Raw genomic sequence first — 13,103 nt, forward strand, 5'->3', positions numbered from 1 at the left:
ATTAGACCATTCATAGTTTCGGGGTTGTACTTGCAATTGCTTCCGAACATCGCATCATCCAACAAATCCAAACAATCTGCGAGGCAATATTTGATATTGTGATTCTTCAGACGAACACCGCTGTCATTAAATGGGCAGTCAGGTGAGTCAGTCGGAAGAACAATTTCTTTGGTTGGCCTCTGAGTCCTCTTCCTTGTCGTCGTTGTACTTGGAGTCGTTACAATTTTTGTTGCTTATTTTAATAATTTGAGGAATAAATTTAAAAAAACTGCATTTCGATAAAATCATTAAAATATATAGCATTTTAGTGCTGACTAAAATGCCTAATCTATTGCAACTGTACTTGAATATAATATTATAGTGATGATACTAAGCATTTTTTTTGTCATAAGTTTAGCAAACCAAAACCTACTTTTTTGGTCTCTTTTAAATCAGTTTTAAATATTAATTAAATAGTTGATCTTTGATGATTTTAAAAAGGGCATCAATCAGCATAAGATAACTTTAATTTTGGTTTTTAAGCATTTTTTTAATGTTCTGATCGACGTAAAAGCGTCGTCCGACTAAAATGTACGAGCCTAAAATTGATAAAATTTAATAATAAAAAAATAATTACTCTTTGCTGTGGCAGCGTCATCCTCCTCGTCGTCCTCTGCGATTGCTTTGAATGCCTGTAATTTGCGTGATTTGAATTTGATAGAAAAGAATTGAAAAGTTCTAACTTGTTGCAAGATTAAAATGAACAAAACCAGAAAGATTTTCATTGTTAGTCAATACAAGAATGCCAAATGTGGGATGAACGCGAAAACCGTCTCTGATGGGGCCGCACGCATGCAGGAAGAGCTACTGACAGCGCGGAGGAAAAGCGTTTGTGATGACCGCGTATCCTGCATAAAACAACAGGCAAATCAAAGCATTTTAGCCAGAAATATTGAAACAAGGTTTTTGATATGCTCGGCCATAGCGAAAGAGAGACGTCATCACTCATCGCCCTATTGAAATAGACGAATGCCAGCCATAAATATTTCTGTAGCGGGTAGAAATATTAACGCCGCTTTCAATTATAATAAAATTTTTTAGCCGATTTTTGCTCCCTAAAATTAAATTTTTCTTTAATAACAGGAGATTCACACTCCATAAAATATCTAAGGCATTTTACTACTGAAGAAAACATGAATATAAATTAAATTAATATATCCACAACAATTTTCTTCTATTTGCTTACAATTAGTTCTAAAATAAGAGGATCTTGAGCAAAAATAGTTGATTTAATTATTATCACTGCTCTTGACTAGCAGAGGATGCATGATAAAATCTGGATATTTCCATCATATGAGCCAAAAAATGGCCCAATTTTCAGCTTACATTTTTATTATTTTTTATTTGAAAGTGGGAGTCGAACCGGAAGGTGTGATAGGCTCATGTTGTCTTTGTACGGCCGCTATTCACTCGATATCACATGAACGTCGCGCGTTTTTGGTTCAATTTTTAGATAAATATTTAACACGAGAGAAAAAATGTGCGATTGTATTGATGAATAAAATCTCGTCCCAAATTTATGTTGGTACATTGCCAACGTCAGAGCCTTGGTCAGAGCCAGTCAGAGCCTTATGAATCTGGGAGGAGACATCTTTTTTTTTGGCCGACATATAACAGAGCTGATGATCAGGTTTGATGAATAATAATGTATGTTTTATTAGTTATTCTATTATACGTGATTTTATATAAAAATGTTTGTAATTGTAATAATTTTTGAGCAAAAAAGAAAAAAAAGTTAATTGGGATTTTGCTGGACATGTAATTTATTTCTCCATAAATATACTTCATTTTCATTAACAAAAATTATATCCAGATAATTATGCCAGATTTAAGCTTTTAAAGTGCAGGAAAGCCTTATTTGAAACATTTTGCCGCTGCTCTTTTGGTAAAAAAAGTCAAAACAAAAATTGGGAGTAAAAATTTTTGAACGAATTTATAATTTATTTTTCCTGCAAGAGTAGAGCACAGTAAAAAAATAGTACAATCAATTACAACTAAATTTCTTGTCTTCAACCATGAAATATTGTCAATGTGCTATTTTATTTATTTTTTTCTGGCTTTGTTGCGCAGTTAAAGCTCAATATTTATTTCTACAGGGTTGCTTTAGTTCCTTGGGATGTTTTTTCTGATCATTTTCTAATCACAACAATTAATTAATGAATTATGTTTAAAAAACAAATCACGTGGCAATATGTAGGGGGAAAAATTCCTAAATAATTTATCGAGAAATTTAATTTCTATGAATTTATTGAATTAAAAAATGCATTGACTATTTACAAAACTGGGATTTGGCTAATTCTTGATACTTCTAATCTTCTTCTTCTCTTTGTAAACGCACTCAGCTTGAACTGCAAGCATAATTGAAAAAACCTTCCTTTAAATTTGACAAATACACTTATATAATTTCTCAAACTTTGTAAATAACTACAAGCTTAACCAATGTAATGGAAGCTTTTTAGCTTAATATCACCAAAATTATGGTAATTTTCTTCCTCGAATACAAAAATATGATTGTATTATGTTGAACTTACTTTTGGGGTCGAATCTGACCATTTCTAATTTTTCACCAAGCCGGTCTCGAATTTGAATAAACCTGTGGTCACTAACCATGGACTCCATCATGACCATTATTGTTCTGTAATCAATTTCCATACCATAAGAAAACTGAAGAAAACAAGACTCACAGTAAATAAACAATTCTATGTATCTCGAAATTTATGTGCATTTTTAGAAGAGGTTATTTTTATGGAGGAAAGTTTTTTACTCACTTCGATTTCACTTTTTTACACAAGACATTTGTCAAGCGCATTTTAAAATTAAAAAATGCCCTAAGTTCTGTCCGTTTCAAGAAAATAAGCCCAGTCAAGACTCAAAACATGCCGTGCAGATCGTTGTTTTGGTTTAATGACGAGTTGACGCCCCCTTTATTGTTAGTTCATGATTTCGCCGTCGGATCGCGCTCGCTGGTTGATTCGAGCCGAGTTAGGCAACCTGCTAAACGTCCGTGTCTGCGGCTAAACCCATGTTGCATAACTTCCAGGAAGACTGCATTTTTCTCTGTAATTTTAAACTTTTTAAAGGCAAAAGAGATAATTTATAATTTATGTATGTATAATGATAGACACAAGTTTTAAGAAGAAATAGTTTAGACTTTATTTACTTTATAGTAAACTTTTTACACGGTGCAAATTATGTACATTGCTCATCTCTGTTCCTTTTTTATTATTATTTTTCATACATCATAGCGATCTCACTTCGATTACATTATCATTTCAATCAGGTTTTGTACCCTCACAATCGTCGCGATGATTTTTACGGGGGCCGATTTAGTTTTGAATAAAATGTCTTCAAGCATAATTTTGGAATGCAAAGTCAAAGTTTGAAATAAAAAGTTGTTTCTCATTTCAAATCAATTATAATAATTGTAAACTCTGAAGGACATGTTTCAAATTCCAAACTCTTTTGCTGAGATCAAAGAAGCTTTTGTAGGGAAATAAAGAAATAGTTGAATTGATATTGTTTTCAAATTTTTGTAAATTTACATTTTTCATTTTATTATTTGGAATGAAAATAAGTCAGTGGAAGATATTTAAAAAAATCGTATTTTTATAACTTTTTCAAAATTGCTCTCATTCAAATGCAACAATATTTGTAAAAATTAAAATGAGAAATTGAAAATTTATTATTCTCTATTCAAACTGCTAAATATATGTTACAGAAATGAGATTAATAGATAAATTTTGCTTTCCTATACTTTTATTTCGTACTTCTTACTTAAATAAGAATTTTCTTAATTATTTTTCATTCTCTGCTTTTCCCACAACCCCTGTCTTGCACCTTTCCTTCTTAACGCATGATATTAAAAAGCGAGAATATCATAATTCACTTTTGCGTATGAAAATGGGAAATTATATATATTTTACACTGCATGGTGATAACAACCAGGGATAATAATTGTAAGCAACTGCGCGTTTCAACTAAATCCTATCGTGTCGCCTTCTCGTCATATTTCGTCGTAGCCTAGTGGAAGATCGAGCCTCGTCGATGTTTTGATATGTTATTGACTTAAAAAAGTTGTCCCGTATCACCAAAATTTTTGAATTTTATATTTACAATTTGAGTTTTCCATTTTTACTTGAATGTGTGTGTATGGGTTCTTATTTTGTAGATATATTTTTCTCATTTTTTTTATTTACAAACTCTACATAAAGGAGAGACAATGTAATCTCAGCAATACTTTGGTAACAACCCTAAACAGAAAGAGTTAATTCTTTTTCATCGTTCAACATGCAATATATAATATATATTAATATCAAAAAGTACATAACTTGAAATGAGTTTTGATCTGCGCCGGCAAAACGAGAAATATTCAATCTGTGTTTCAAAAGTTTGCCGCCAAATGAATTTCAAGCTGGGCGAATTTTTCTATTTATAACTGTTAATTTTCCAATCTTTTATAATCAATTATTTTTAAAAATTTGTGTGGAATGCTAAAATGTTTCAATTAATAATGCTGGTTGTTTTGAACTTTGTGGATATGATTTATTATATATTAATTTTTTTATCAGTTAAAAACTATTCAAGCTTCGTCAGGATTAAACATAAAAGTAGTAGCAGATATGAATTTGGAAATATTTGTTTGAGTGACTCATTGAGTCAGATTTCATAGAATCAAAATATTTTTTTTTAGACAAAAATATTCAAAATAAAATGAATATTGAAAAGCAGGTAGAAAAGAAACTAAATAGTTTAAATCGCCAAGCAAAATATTCAATCGGTGTTCCAGTAGAATTAAATGAGAGCCAATACAGATTTGGAGTCCACAATCAAATTGCTTATAGAAGTTTAAACTCTCTTACAGCTACAGTAATATTGCTTATAATTTTACCACACCGGATAAAAAGTCTGCAATATTTTATATATATATTTAACAAATTTTGGTCGAGCTAGCGAGTTGAAAAAGTCGAATCGATTTGCATATTCGAGGAATTTCCAATCGCACAGCGATGCTTATTACTTAGGAGAGCGTAAAGAGCGCGAGTGAAAGAAGCATTTTTGGTTATTTTCCAAGATCGCGAACGGGGCCGTCGCCATCGTCCAACCGACAACAAGTTTGTTTTGCACACACTTGAATTCACAGGTGCGTCGACTCGTCGTCACTCACTGGTTGGGATGGCTGCCCCCTTTCCTAGAGGAACTCCTCTTTGGTCTCTCTAGTCCTGTGTCGTGCCGCCGACGGCCGCGGCGGCGCCGCCGGCGCCGACGTGCTCACTGTCGTCGAGTCGTCCTCGTCCGACTTGGCCGAGACGTCCGAGGCGATCGGCGTGTTAGGCGCCGGCGCCTTGGCCGCCCGCGACTTGCTGCGTCGCTTGCGGATCGCCGGAGGCACCGCCGAACTTGGCGCCGTCGTCGTGCTGGACGAGTCGCCGCCGCCGCTGCGGTTCGACCGCGTCGACCGCGGGTTGTCGTCCTCGGACACCGCCGGCGTCGTCGCCTCGCTGCTGTGCAACGAGCACAGCCGCTCCGACACGTTGCCCAGCATCTCCTCCAGCCGCGCCGCGCGTTGTCCTAATCTCTGCAGCTCCAGACGTACATCAACCTAAAATCATATATTTTTTATTTATTGAAATTTAAATTAACTGTTAAAAATATTCACACTTTGAGTTTTCATAAATGCAATATCTGATAATTGGATTAAAGATTAAACGCCATGAAACATTTATTTTATGAAAGATTCAAAACTGTGTAACATGAACAAACCAAGCAAGGGAAGGAACCTTGGCAACTTGATCATGGTTTTGGTTACATGATAAATTAATAATTTAATTTTCCACACTTCATTTACCCGCAAGTAATATTTTTATAACAGGAACAAGTCTGAACTTGAAACTTAAAAATAATTTTTTTAGGTTTCCCGTTTTATTTCCTCTCTCTCTGAGTAGCAATTTTACTATATTTTATAATAAAAATATTCATACTGGAAATATAATATAATTGATTGTATCATTGAGACAGAAAACCAAGGATTCTGGCAAAATTAAAGTTTAATAGCCACATGAAGGTTTGGTGCAAAGAAGGCAATCAAAATTAAAATACATTCATTTTAAAATGCATAAAATGATAATTATAGCTCAATGTGTTTTAAATATATTTAAACAACATGTTTAAAAACGGAAATTTTATGTAATTAAAAAAATTAAGTTTTAATAACAAAAACCTATCAAAAATAATTTAAAACTCCTCAATTTGTGCTCAAATATTAATTAAAACAAAATAGATATATCTTGATTTTGATTAAATATTAAACTTAAATATCTTCAATAATTACATTTGTAGTCGTTTAAAACATAATAATTTTTTTCGCAATAAAAATTTATATAATCTGTTTTCTCATTTTTATTTTTCAAGTGTGAATATTTATTATAGTATACTATTTTTTAATATTTAGAAAAATTTAATTATTTTATTTGTACAGCGGATTCATATTGATGTTATAAAAACAATGTGTTTGCTGTGTTTATGTAACTGCCAAATATAAAAAAACTGAATCAGCTTAAGGGCAGTCATAATTGGCTGGTATTTCGTATTGTCGTGCTAGCGAAATTGCTTAAAAAGTTGTCCATTTTAAATATTTCAAATAACAATTTTTTTCGTGGTAGGTTTTCACTATTAAAGGTGGATTCATGGTGATTTGAATTTTAATTTAACTTATCCTTGTTGGTTTTTGTGGATCGTTGATATTGGTTTTTCTTAAACAAATAAACGTCTCACAAAATTCATTGAGGAATATCGGAATTTAAATGCAAAATTCCATGTATATTTTTAATGTAATGCTGATTAAAATAGCATAATCTGCAAGTGGAATATAATAAAAAGTAGTACTCAATGACTTTTTAATATTATCAATTGATGAAAACCCCAGAGTAAAAATTTGTAGTTGATATAATTTATAATTTATAAACAGCGAAATTAATTTTAAAAGCCTGACCTTAAACTCAGCAATGGAAGCCAAAAGCAGTTGCAGCTCGGGCGCCGGCAAGGGTGCAACGATCGGCGCCACGATGTTGGTCGGCGCCACAGCAGTGGAGGTGGCGATTAGGCTGGTTGTGGTGGCGGTCGAAAGCTCGGACAGCTTCTGCTCGCTGGAGCGCAGGATGCCGCTGTCGTTGCTGTCCGCCTTCCTGAGCAGCGCCAACTTGGAGGCGGCACGTCGCTCCTCCACCTCCACGATCTCGTCGATGGTGTCCTGGCGCGCCGACGTCCGTTGGGGCGTCGTCTGCTTCGGGAACACCTTGTTGCCGGAACCGGACGGAGGTGCCGGCGCCGCCCTCTCCTTGGCGCTCGGCGCCCGGCCCTCCTTGTCGGAAGACTCGGCGCCGCTGCTGGCGCTGCCCAGCAGACGGCCCCACCTGGTAGCCGCGCGTGACGGCGCCGGTGCCGGCGTCACCGACGCCGTCGTCGCCACCACAAGGCAGTGTTCCTCCTGGGCAGAGCCGAGACGCGCGCTGCAAACGCTCTCTGAGTCGCTGGCGCCGCCCCCGCCGCCTCCGCCGCCCCCTCTCTCCACGTCCGGCGTCGCCAGCGGCGTCATCATCCCCGCGTGGTTGCTGCCCGCCGTGCTCGCCCCCGCCGTCCCTCGACGAAATTTGGAGAAAATTTTACGCACTAAGTGGTCCTGGTTGTGGTCCAGCTGCGGCTCGTTTTTCCGACGCTCGGCCAGCTCTCGCTCGCGCCGCACGTCAGCTACTTTGCGGAAGATCAACTGCAAATATGACACTCACTTTAGCAACTAAGTTTTTTTTAATAATAATAATAAATTGACCAAAATATAAAAACCTTCCTAGATATACCAGCTATTCTCGGATATTTTTTTTTTATATTTTGATGAATATTTGAGTTTTCTTATATCAAAGTAAATATTTTAAACATCATTAATAACAGACAAAGTGGGGGGTTAGAATTTTAACTTTTTGTATAATTTAATTTGGGTTGTTCTTTTATCTAATTTAATTCATGCCCATTCTTTAAGATACGTAATTTAACGAAAAACCAAAACAAATAATAAAAAATTTAGCAGCATTCATTGTGAGAAAATTCATACTTCCTCAACTTTATAATTTAAAAATGGTTTTAGAGGCAGGAAATTTCTAATTGTTCCAGAATTTTTTTTAATAGATTTATAATAATTACCTGCAGCTAATTATCTGTAACTAATAATTACGCTATTTTATAATCATTTTACCTTTATTTGGAGAAAATAGAGGAGAACCGATAACTTCAAATAATTCTTATATCTAGTTCTTATTTTTTTTTGAAGCACTTTTTATAAGCAGAATAAAGACAAAGAAAAGGGTGTGAATGAAAAAGGAAATACATCTTCTTGAGATGCAAATAATACGAAACCCCTTGGGGCGGTGGGAAAGTGTTTCTTTCTCTTTCCAGACAGACACAAAGCGCGGCGCCTTACCCGATGTCTAAGATTGTAGGTCAAAAGAAGGTTGCGGGCAAATGAGTTGGCAAACGCTTGGTAGAAGTCTAACACCTCCAGCAGTTTGTCTCGTTTGATTGTGTGAAGATCACAGTACGTTAGGGCGCGAACGTTCGCTGCAGACTGGCCCACCCCGCCGTCCTTCCAGAACGAATCTCCAAAGACGTCGCCCTTGCCTGTCGAATAAGAATACGAATAAAGTCAAATTCTTAATAATTAAATAAACAAGATTAAGTTTCAAAGTTGCCCGGTATAACAACTCAATTAGAAATGGAAAGTGGCTGTCACATGTGTGACTTTTAAATAAATCATTTCATGTCATTTCTCAATAAACATGTAATGATCTAAAATCTAAGAGATATTTTGAGCATTAAGTTTATTAAAACAATCATCAAATCGCAGAAGAATAATTTTATTTTGTAAAATGTAATTAATTAATTTTACAATAAGTGGAAGTATTTATAAATATTAATAATTAAGCAATAAAAATATTTTTTATTTAAAAAAGCAATTACAGTGCATCATAACTTAAATAAGGTATGTTAAAATAATATCAAATATTATCATTTTACTGATTATTTTTTAAATAACAAATATAATAAGAAAAAAATAAGAACAATAACAAAATAATAAATGATAATGTTTAGTTTTAAAATAGCAGTTGTTTAAATTTTATAATAAAACTCAAACATAATTTCTAAATTAAAATTCAAACAGAAAAAATACCGTTAATTAATTGTATTTTTGTCCATAAGCATGTTATGCAACCACTCTCGACAGTCGCGGCGAGCCGGTTGCATACATTGCCGGTGCCTGCGGCCTTTAATGGTTTCTTACCGAGGATGGCGACGACTTCATCATCCTGGATGACCTCGAGGGAGCCGGTGACGATGAAGCAGAGGCTGTCTATGCTCTCGCCAGTGTGATATAAAAGATCACCCGGCGCCGAGTGGCTCATGGAAAAATGCATTGCGAGGGCCCTCAGGCAGCCGTCGCTGGCGAGCCTGAAGGCGGGGTGCTCGTTGAACACTTTGCGATTTAAGTGCACACAGATGTCGGCCTTCATGTCTTTCGGACAGTAGTTCAGCACCTGGAGTGTGGCGAGGGGACAAACAACAATGCAAACCAATCAGAGAGGCAACGTCATTAATCGCGAAAATAAAATCATTATTTTCAATTGCTATAAAATTTGTTCTCAGTCAGTGATGTTTGAGAGAGAAAATAATTTACTTCAAAGAGAGACTCTCGCATGCAAATCAACATGCTGATCAATCAAGATAGCTAGCAGCAAATTTATGGCGCCCGTCAGTGCTTCATTTGATTAGTTAAATGGAAATTAAAGTATATATATTTTCGAGAGAAAGATTGATGAGAGGCTATTAAGTAATGGGCGCTGTTGATTAATAACTAATGCATTTATCTCTCGCATCCATCAGATTAAAGTTAGCAAAGCGTATTTTTAGGCACATATTGAGGTTATTTACGACTCCACAACTCACTTGGTCCTTCAGTAATTATATGAAAATCTGAAATTAATTTTTTTTAAGGACTCTGTAAGTTCCTTCACGTCCCCAAAGACCACCTTTTTGCACAAGTCGGACATTTAGGGATAAATATATTTTTTTTTGCAAATTTATTTTGTCAATGGATGACGACAATTATTGAGTGAGAGATAGATAGTCACATGAAGACGAGTAATCTACATATTTTGTTTTTAAATACAACAGATAATTAGTTACACATATAATAAACATTGATTCTGCGCAACATTTAGTGGCGGATGAAAATTGCAGCTTTTTATTTTTTGACCAAAATAACACCGAGAAGCCTTACGGACACACAATTTAAGTAATCATTATGTGACTACAAACTATTTCAGGGTGTGTTACACTCATGGTGCATGCACAGATGTGCTTTTTCATAGAGAAAGAGAGACAGGGGTCATGCCTATAGCTGGTGACAGTGTTCATGCATTTTTATTGACATTTTGGTATGAACGAAAGACGGATTTTCTAACAACTGTTGTTTCCATATTATCTGGCATATTATCTTACTTAAATTGAATAATTTTTTTACAATGAATCTTTCATGAGAAATTATTTAAATTTTGGTAGATTAACGTCCATTTTTTTTACTTGATGTTGTCGGTGTAAGAGTTTTTCAATGTTTTACAGACAAAGGATTATACATTATTCAATTTTCAGTTTTAACATCCATTGCACATTACTATTGTACGGGGAGTACAGAAATGCACACATGCAGGGGTTGTGTCAATTTTGTTTTTGCTTTGGGTTGTGTGTAAATAATTGGCGTGTGTGTTGGATGCTGCATTTAATTTTTTTTCTGTATACACAGTCAAAAATAAGGTCACCGACTGAACTAGATCTTTATCATTTGAATTCACCAAAACACAGCGGTCAGAAAACAAAAGCAAAACGAGTTTACAAAAATTACTATTGTGAGACATATGAGATTCGCAAAATGATTATAATATATATGGAAACTGGAAAGATATGAAATACGGAAGTGACGGAGGCAGGTGATTCGTTTGAATAGTAATTTGCCAGACTATAGCGTGTGATTGCCGGACTAAATTGTATATATATGTAAATATATATATTGTCACATGCCTACTGGATAATATTTTGATTGCTTAAATTATGGTACAGTCGAGCAGAAATAGGCGCTTAGCGTTTTCTATGCGCACAAAAAAAAATACAAACTCTACAAAGGAGGTCAATTTTATCTCAGAGCTTATTGATAAAGCGCGAATTCATTCAATGATTAACCGCCAACCGCCCATTATATCTCAAATTGCAGTCTATTGTTGGTGTATGATAAATAAATTTTCATTGATTTTCTATATCTCAAATAATAAAGTTCAGCTCGCGCTCTGTGGTTTGTATGAACAATTTAAGTAAAAAAATTATAGGTATTATGTCAAATTAAGTAAATAAGAATTCAGATGTAGCAAACACTGAAATAAAATCTGAGAGTAGGCAATCAAAATACAAAGGATTCTTATAATAATTTTCCAGCTACCTCCGTCAATTCCGTCGACTCTAGCATCTCGGGCCCGCCACCGTCCCTGCCGAGTCCGCCGTTCGCCCTCGAGCTTCGGGCCTGAAATGTGTATCACACAGATCGAGCAACACGTCTCACTCCCAGAGCATGCAATCAGCGGCTAGGTGGCACATTTTTTTTTCACACTTCCCAACAAAATTTGATTGATGGTGTGGTTGGTGATGTGGTGGGTGAGATCACACAACGGGAAAGATTTTTATATGTATTTGCAATGGATGTCTAAAAAAATTGGAGAAAATAAAGACAGAGAGCGCTAGCAACATCAAAACAACTTCCGTCTTTTTTATATTAATTTAATTTTTTTTTATTCATATGATTGTCTTTCCTGAATGTGAGTATGATTTCAGATGAGGTTAGATTGTGTGGTGAAAAATTCAGTGTTGCATAATTTCTTATTTTTTAGAAAGAGACAAGGTGAAGTAAGGAGAGGATAGAATTGTCCGAGAAAGAGAATAGTAGTGAGACCAAAATAGGTGATCTTTAGTTGGGGAGGTAAAAATGGAGCCGGAGGATCGCCCCAAATGTGACCGACCTGATTTACCTTATCCGTGTCCAGTCCCTTGGTCATGGCCCACGTGGAGACGACGTAGTCCATGACCCTTTCCGAGAGCGCCTTGGGCACCTCGTGCAGCTTCATGAACTCGCGCACGTTGTTCAGCATGTCGTGGTACTTGGCAGTGGCCGAGGTCATTTGCTGGATGATGGTGGTCACGTGACCGAAGATTGTGGCGTACAGTAAGGCTTTTGGGACACAAGAACATTTTCATTATGAGCTGACAAAGGGCGAAATTTTTATACGTTCCATCAACATTCAAAAATTTTAAAATATATGCGGTAATTTCATATTTTATTGTTTATAAATTAATTTGAAAATAAAAAAATACGTTAAAATATATTTGAGAAAGTTCAAATATTTCTGAATAAAAGATTAAGATTTTTTAACTAGGGATAATTTTATCAGTTGAAACTCTAATATTTTTGCTAAAATTATGAAAATTGGAATTGGTCTAAATCTCATTGTTAAAATCAAATAAAGATCCCGGTCTGATGGTATTTTCAAACCTAGAATTTCATTTGTATTAATTATATACGTCTTAATTCTAGGTTTTTGAGTACCAGCAGACCGTAGGTCTCATCTGAACTGTCTTCTTTACTTATTCATTTTTTCCCCAACAAGTTTGCAATAAGTCCGGATTCAATTTTTACTGTAATCTTAAATCTTATCCTCAAGTTTAAAACATTTTCAGAATTTCTTATTTACAATTATCATAAAATTTAATGGAAACCTCAGCTCAATTTACTGGGGATCATATATTATTAAGCATAGCTTTTTAACATATTCCACAATAATAATTTTTGTAAAAATTTCTTAGATTTTAGCTCCAATTATGAAAAATGTCCAATTTATAAAAGTTCTTATCTTTACTGAAATAGGGAGTTAAGGAAATAGTTATAAAAATGAAAGGAAAATAATTCACACGCAAATGAAGAT

The 13,103-nt window shown here is 35.0% G+C and overlaps 2 protein-coding genes across 12 annotated transcripts in view; both read right to left on the reverse strand.

The window, feature by feature from the left end:
• Nucleotides 1–2,330: 2,330 nt before the first annotated feature.
• On the reverse strand, nt 2,331–2,956 carry LOC132200808 (large ribosomal subunit protein bL33m). Its single transcript, XM_059626543.1, has 3 exons — nt 2,808–2,956; nt 2,571–2,674; nt 2,331–2,387 (listed from the first exon to the last, which is right to left on the reverse strand). The coding sequence occupies exons 1-3, from the start codon at nt 2,846–2,848 to the stop codon at nt 2,332–2,334; spliced, it is 201 nt and encodes a 66-aa protein (XP_059482526.1). The 5' UTR covers nt 2,849–2,956; the 3' UTR covers nt 2,331.
• A 222-nt stretch (nt 2,957–3,178) lies between these two features.
• Nucleotides 3,179–13,103, reverse strand: part of LOC132199479 (potassium voltage-gated channel protein eag) — a 104,324-nt gene continuing 94,399 nt past the window's right edge. For 5 of the 11 annotated variants that reach the window (XM_059624230.1, XM_059624228.1, XM_059624229.1 and 2 more), the window contains 6 exons: nt 12,144–12,352; nt 11,570–11,650; nt 9,365–9,617; nt 8,507–8,703; nt 7,028–7,801; nt 3,179–5,638 (listed from right to left, as the gene is read on the reverse strand). In XM_059624230.1, the coding sequence (XP_059480213.1) occupies nt 5,228–5,638; nt 7,028–7,801; nt 8,507–8,703; nt 9,365–9,617; nt 11,570–11,650; nt 12,144–12,352 (1,925 nt within the window). In that variant the 3' untranslated portion in view covers nt 3,179–5,227. The remainder of the gene's footprint in view (nt 5,639–7,027; nt 7,802–8,506; nt 8,704–9,364; nt 9,618–11,569; nt 11,651–12,143; nt 12,353–13,103) is intronic. The other 6 variants (XM_059624236.1, XM_059624235.1, XM_059624232.1 and 3 more) reach the window with 3 other exon arrangements.

This window comes from Neocloeon triangulifer, unplaced genomic scaffold, assembly GCF_031216515.1.
Source record: "Neocloeon triangulifer isolate White Clay Creek 2 clone unplaced genomic scaffold, ASM3121651v1 ptg000014l, whole genome shotgun sequence".
Classification (NCBI taxonomy): Eukaryota; Metazoa; Arthropoda; class Insecta; order Ephemeroptera; family Baetidae; genus Neocloeon; species Neocloeon triangulifer.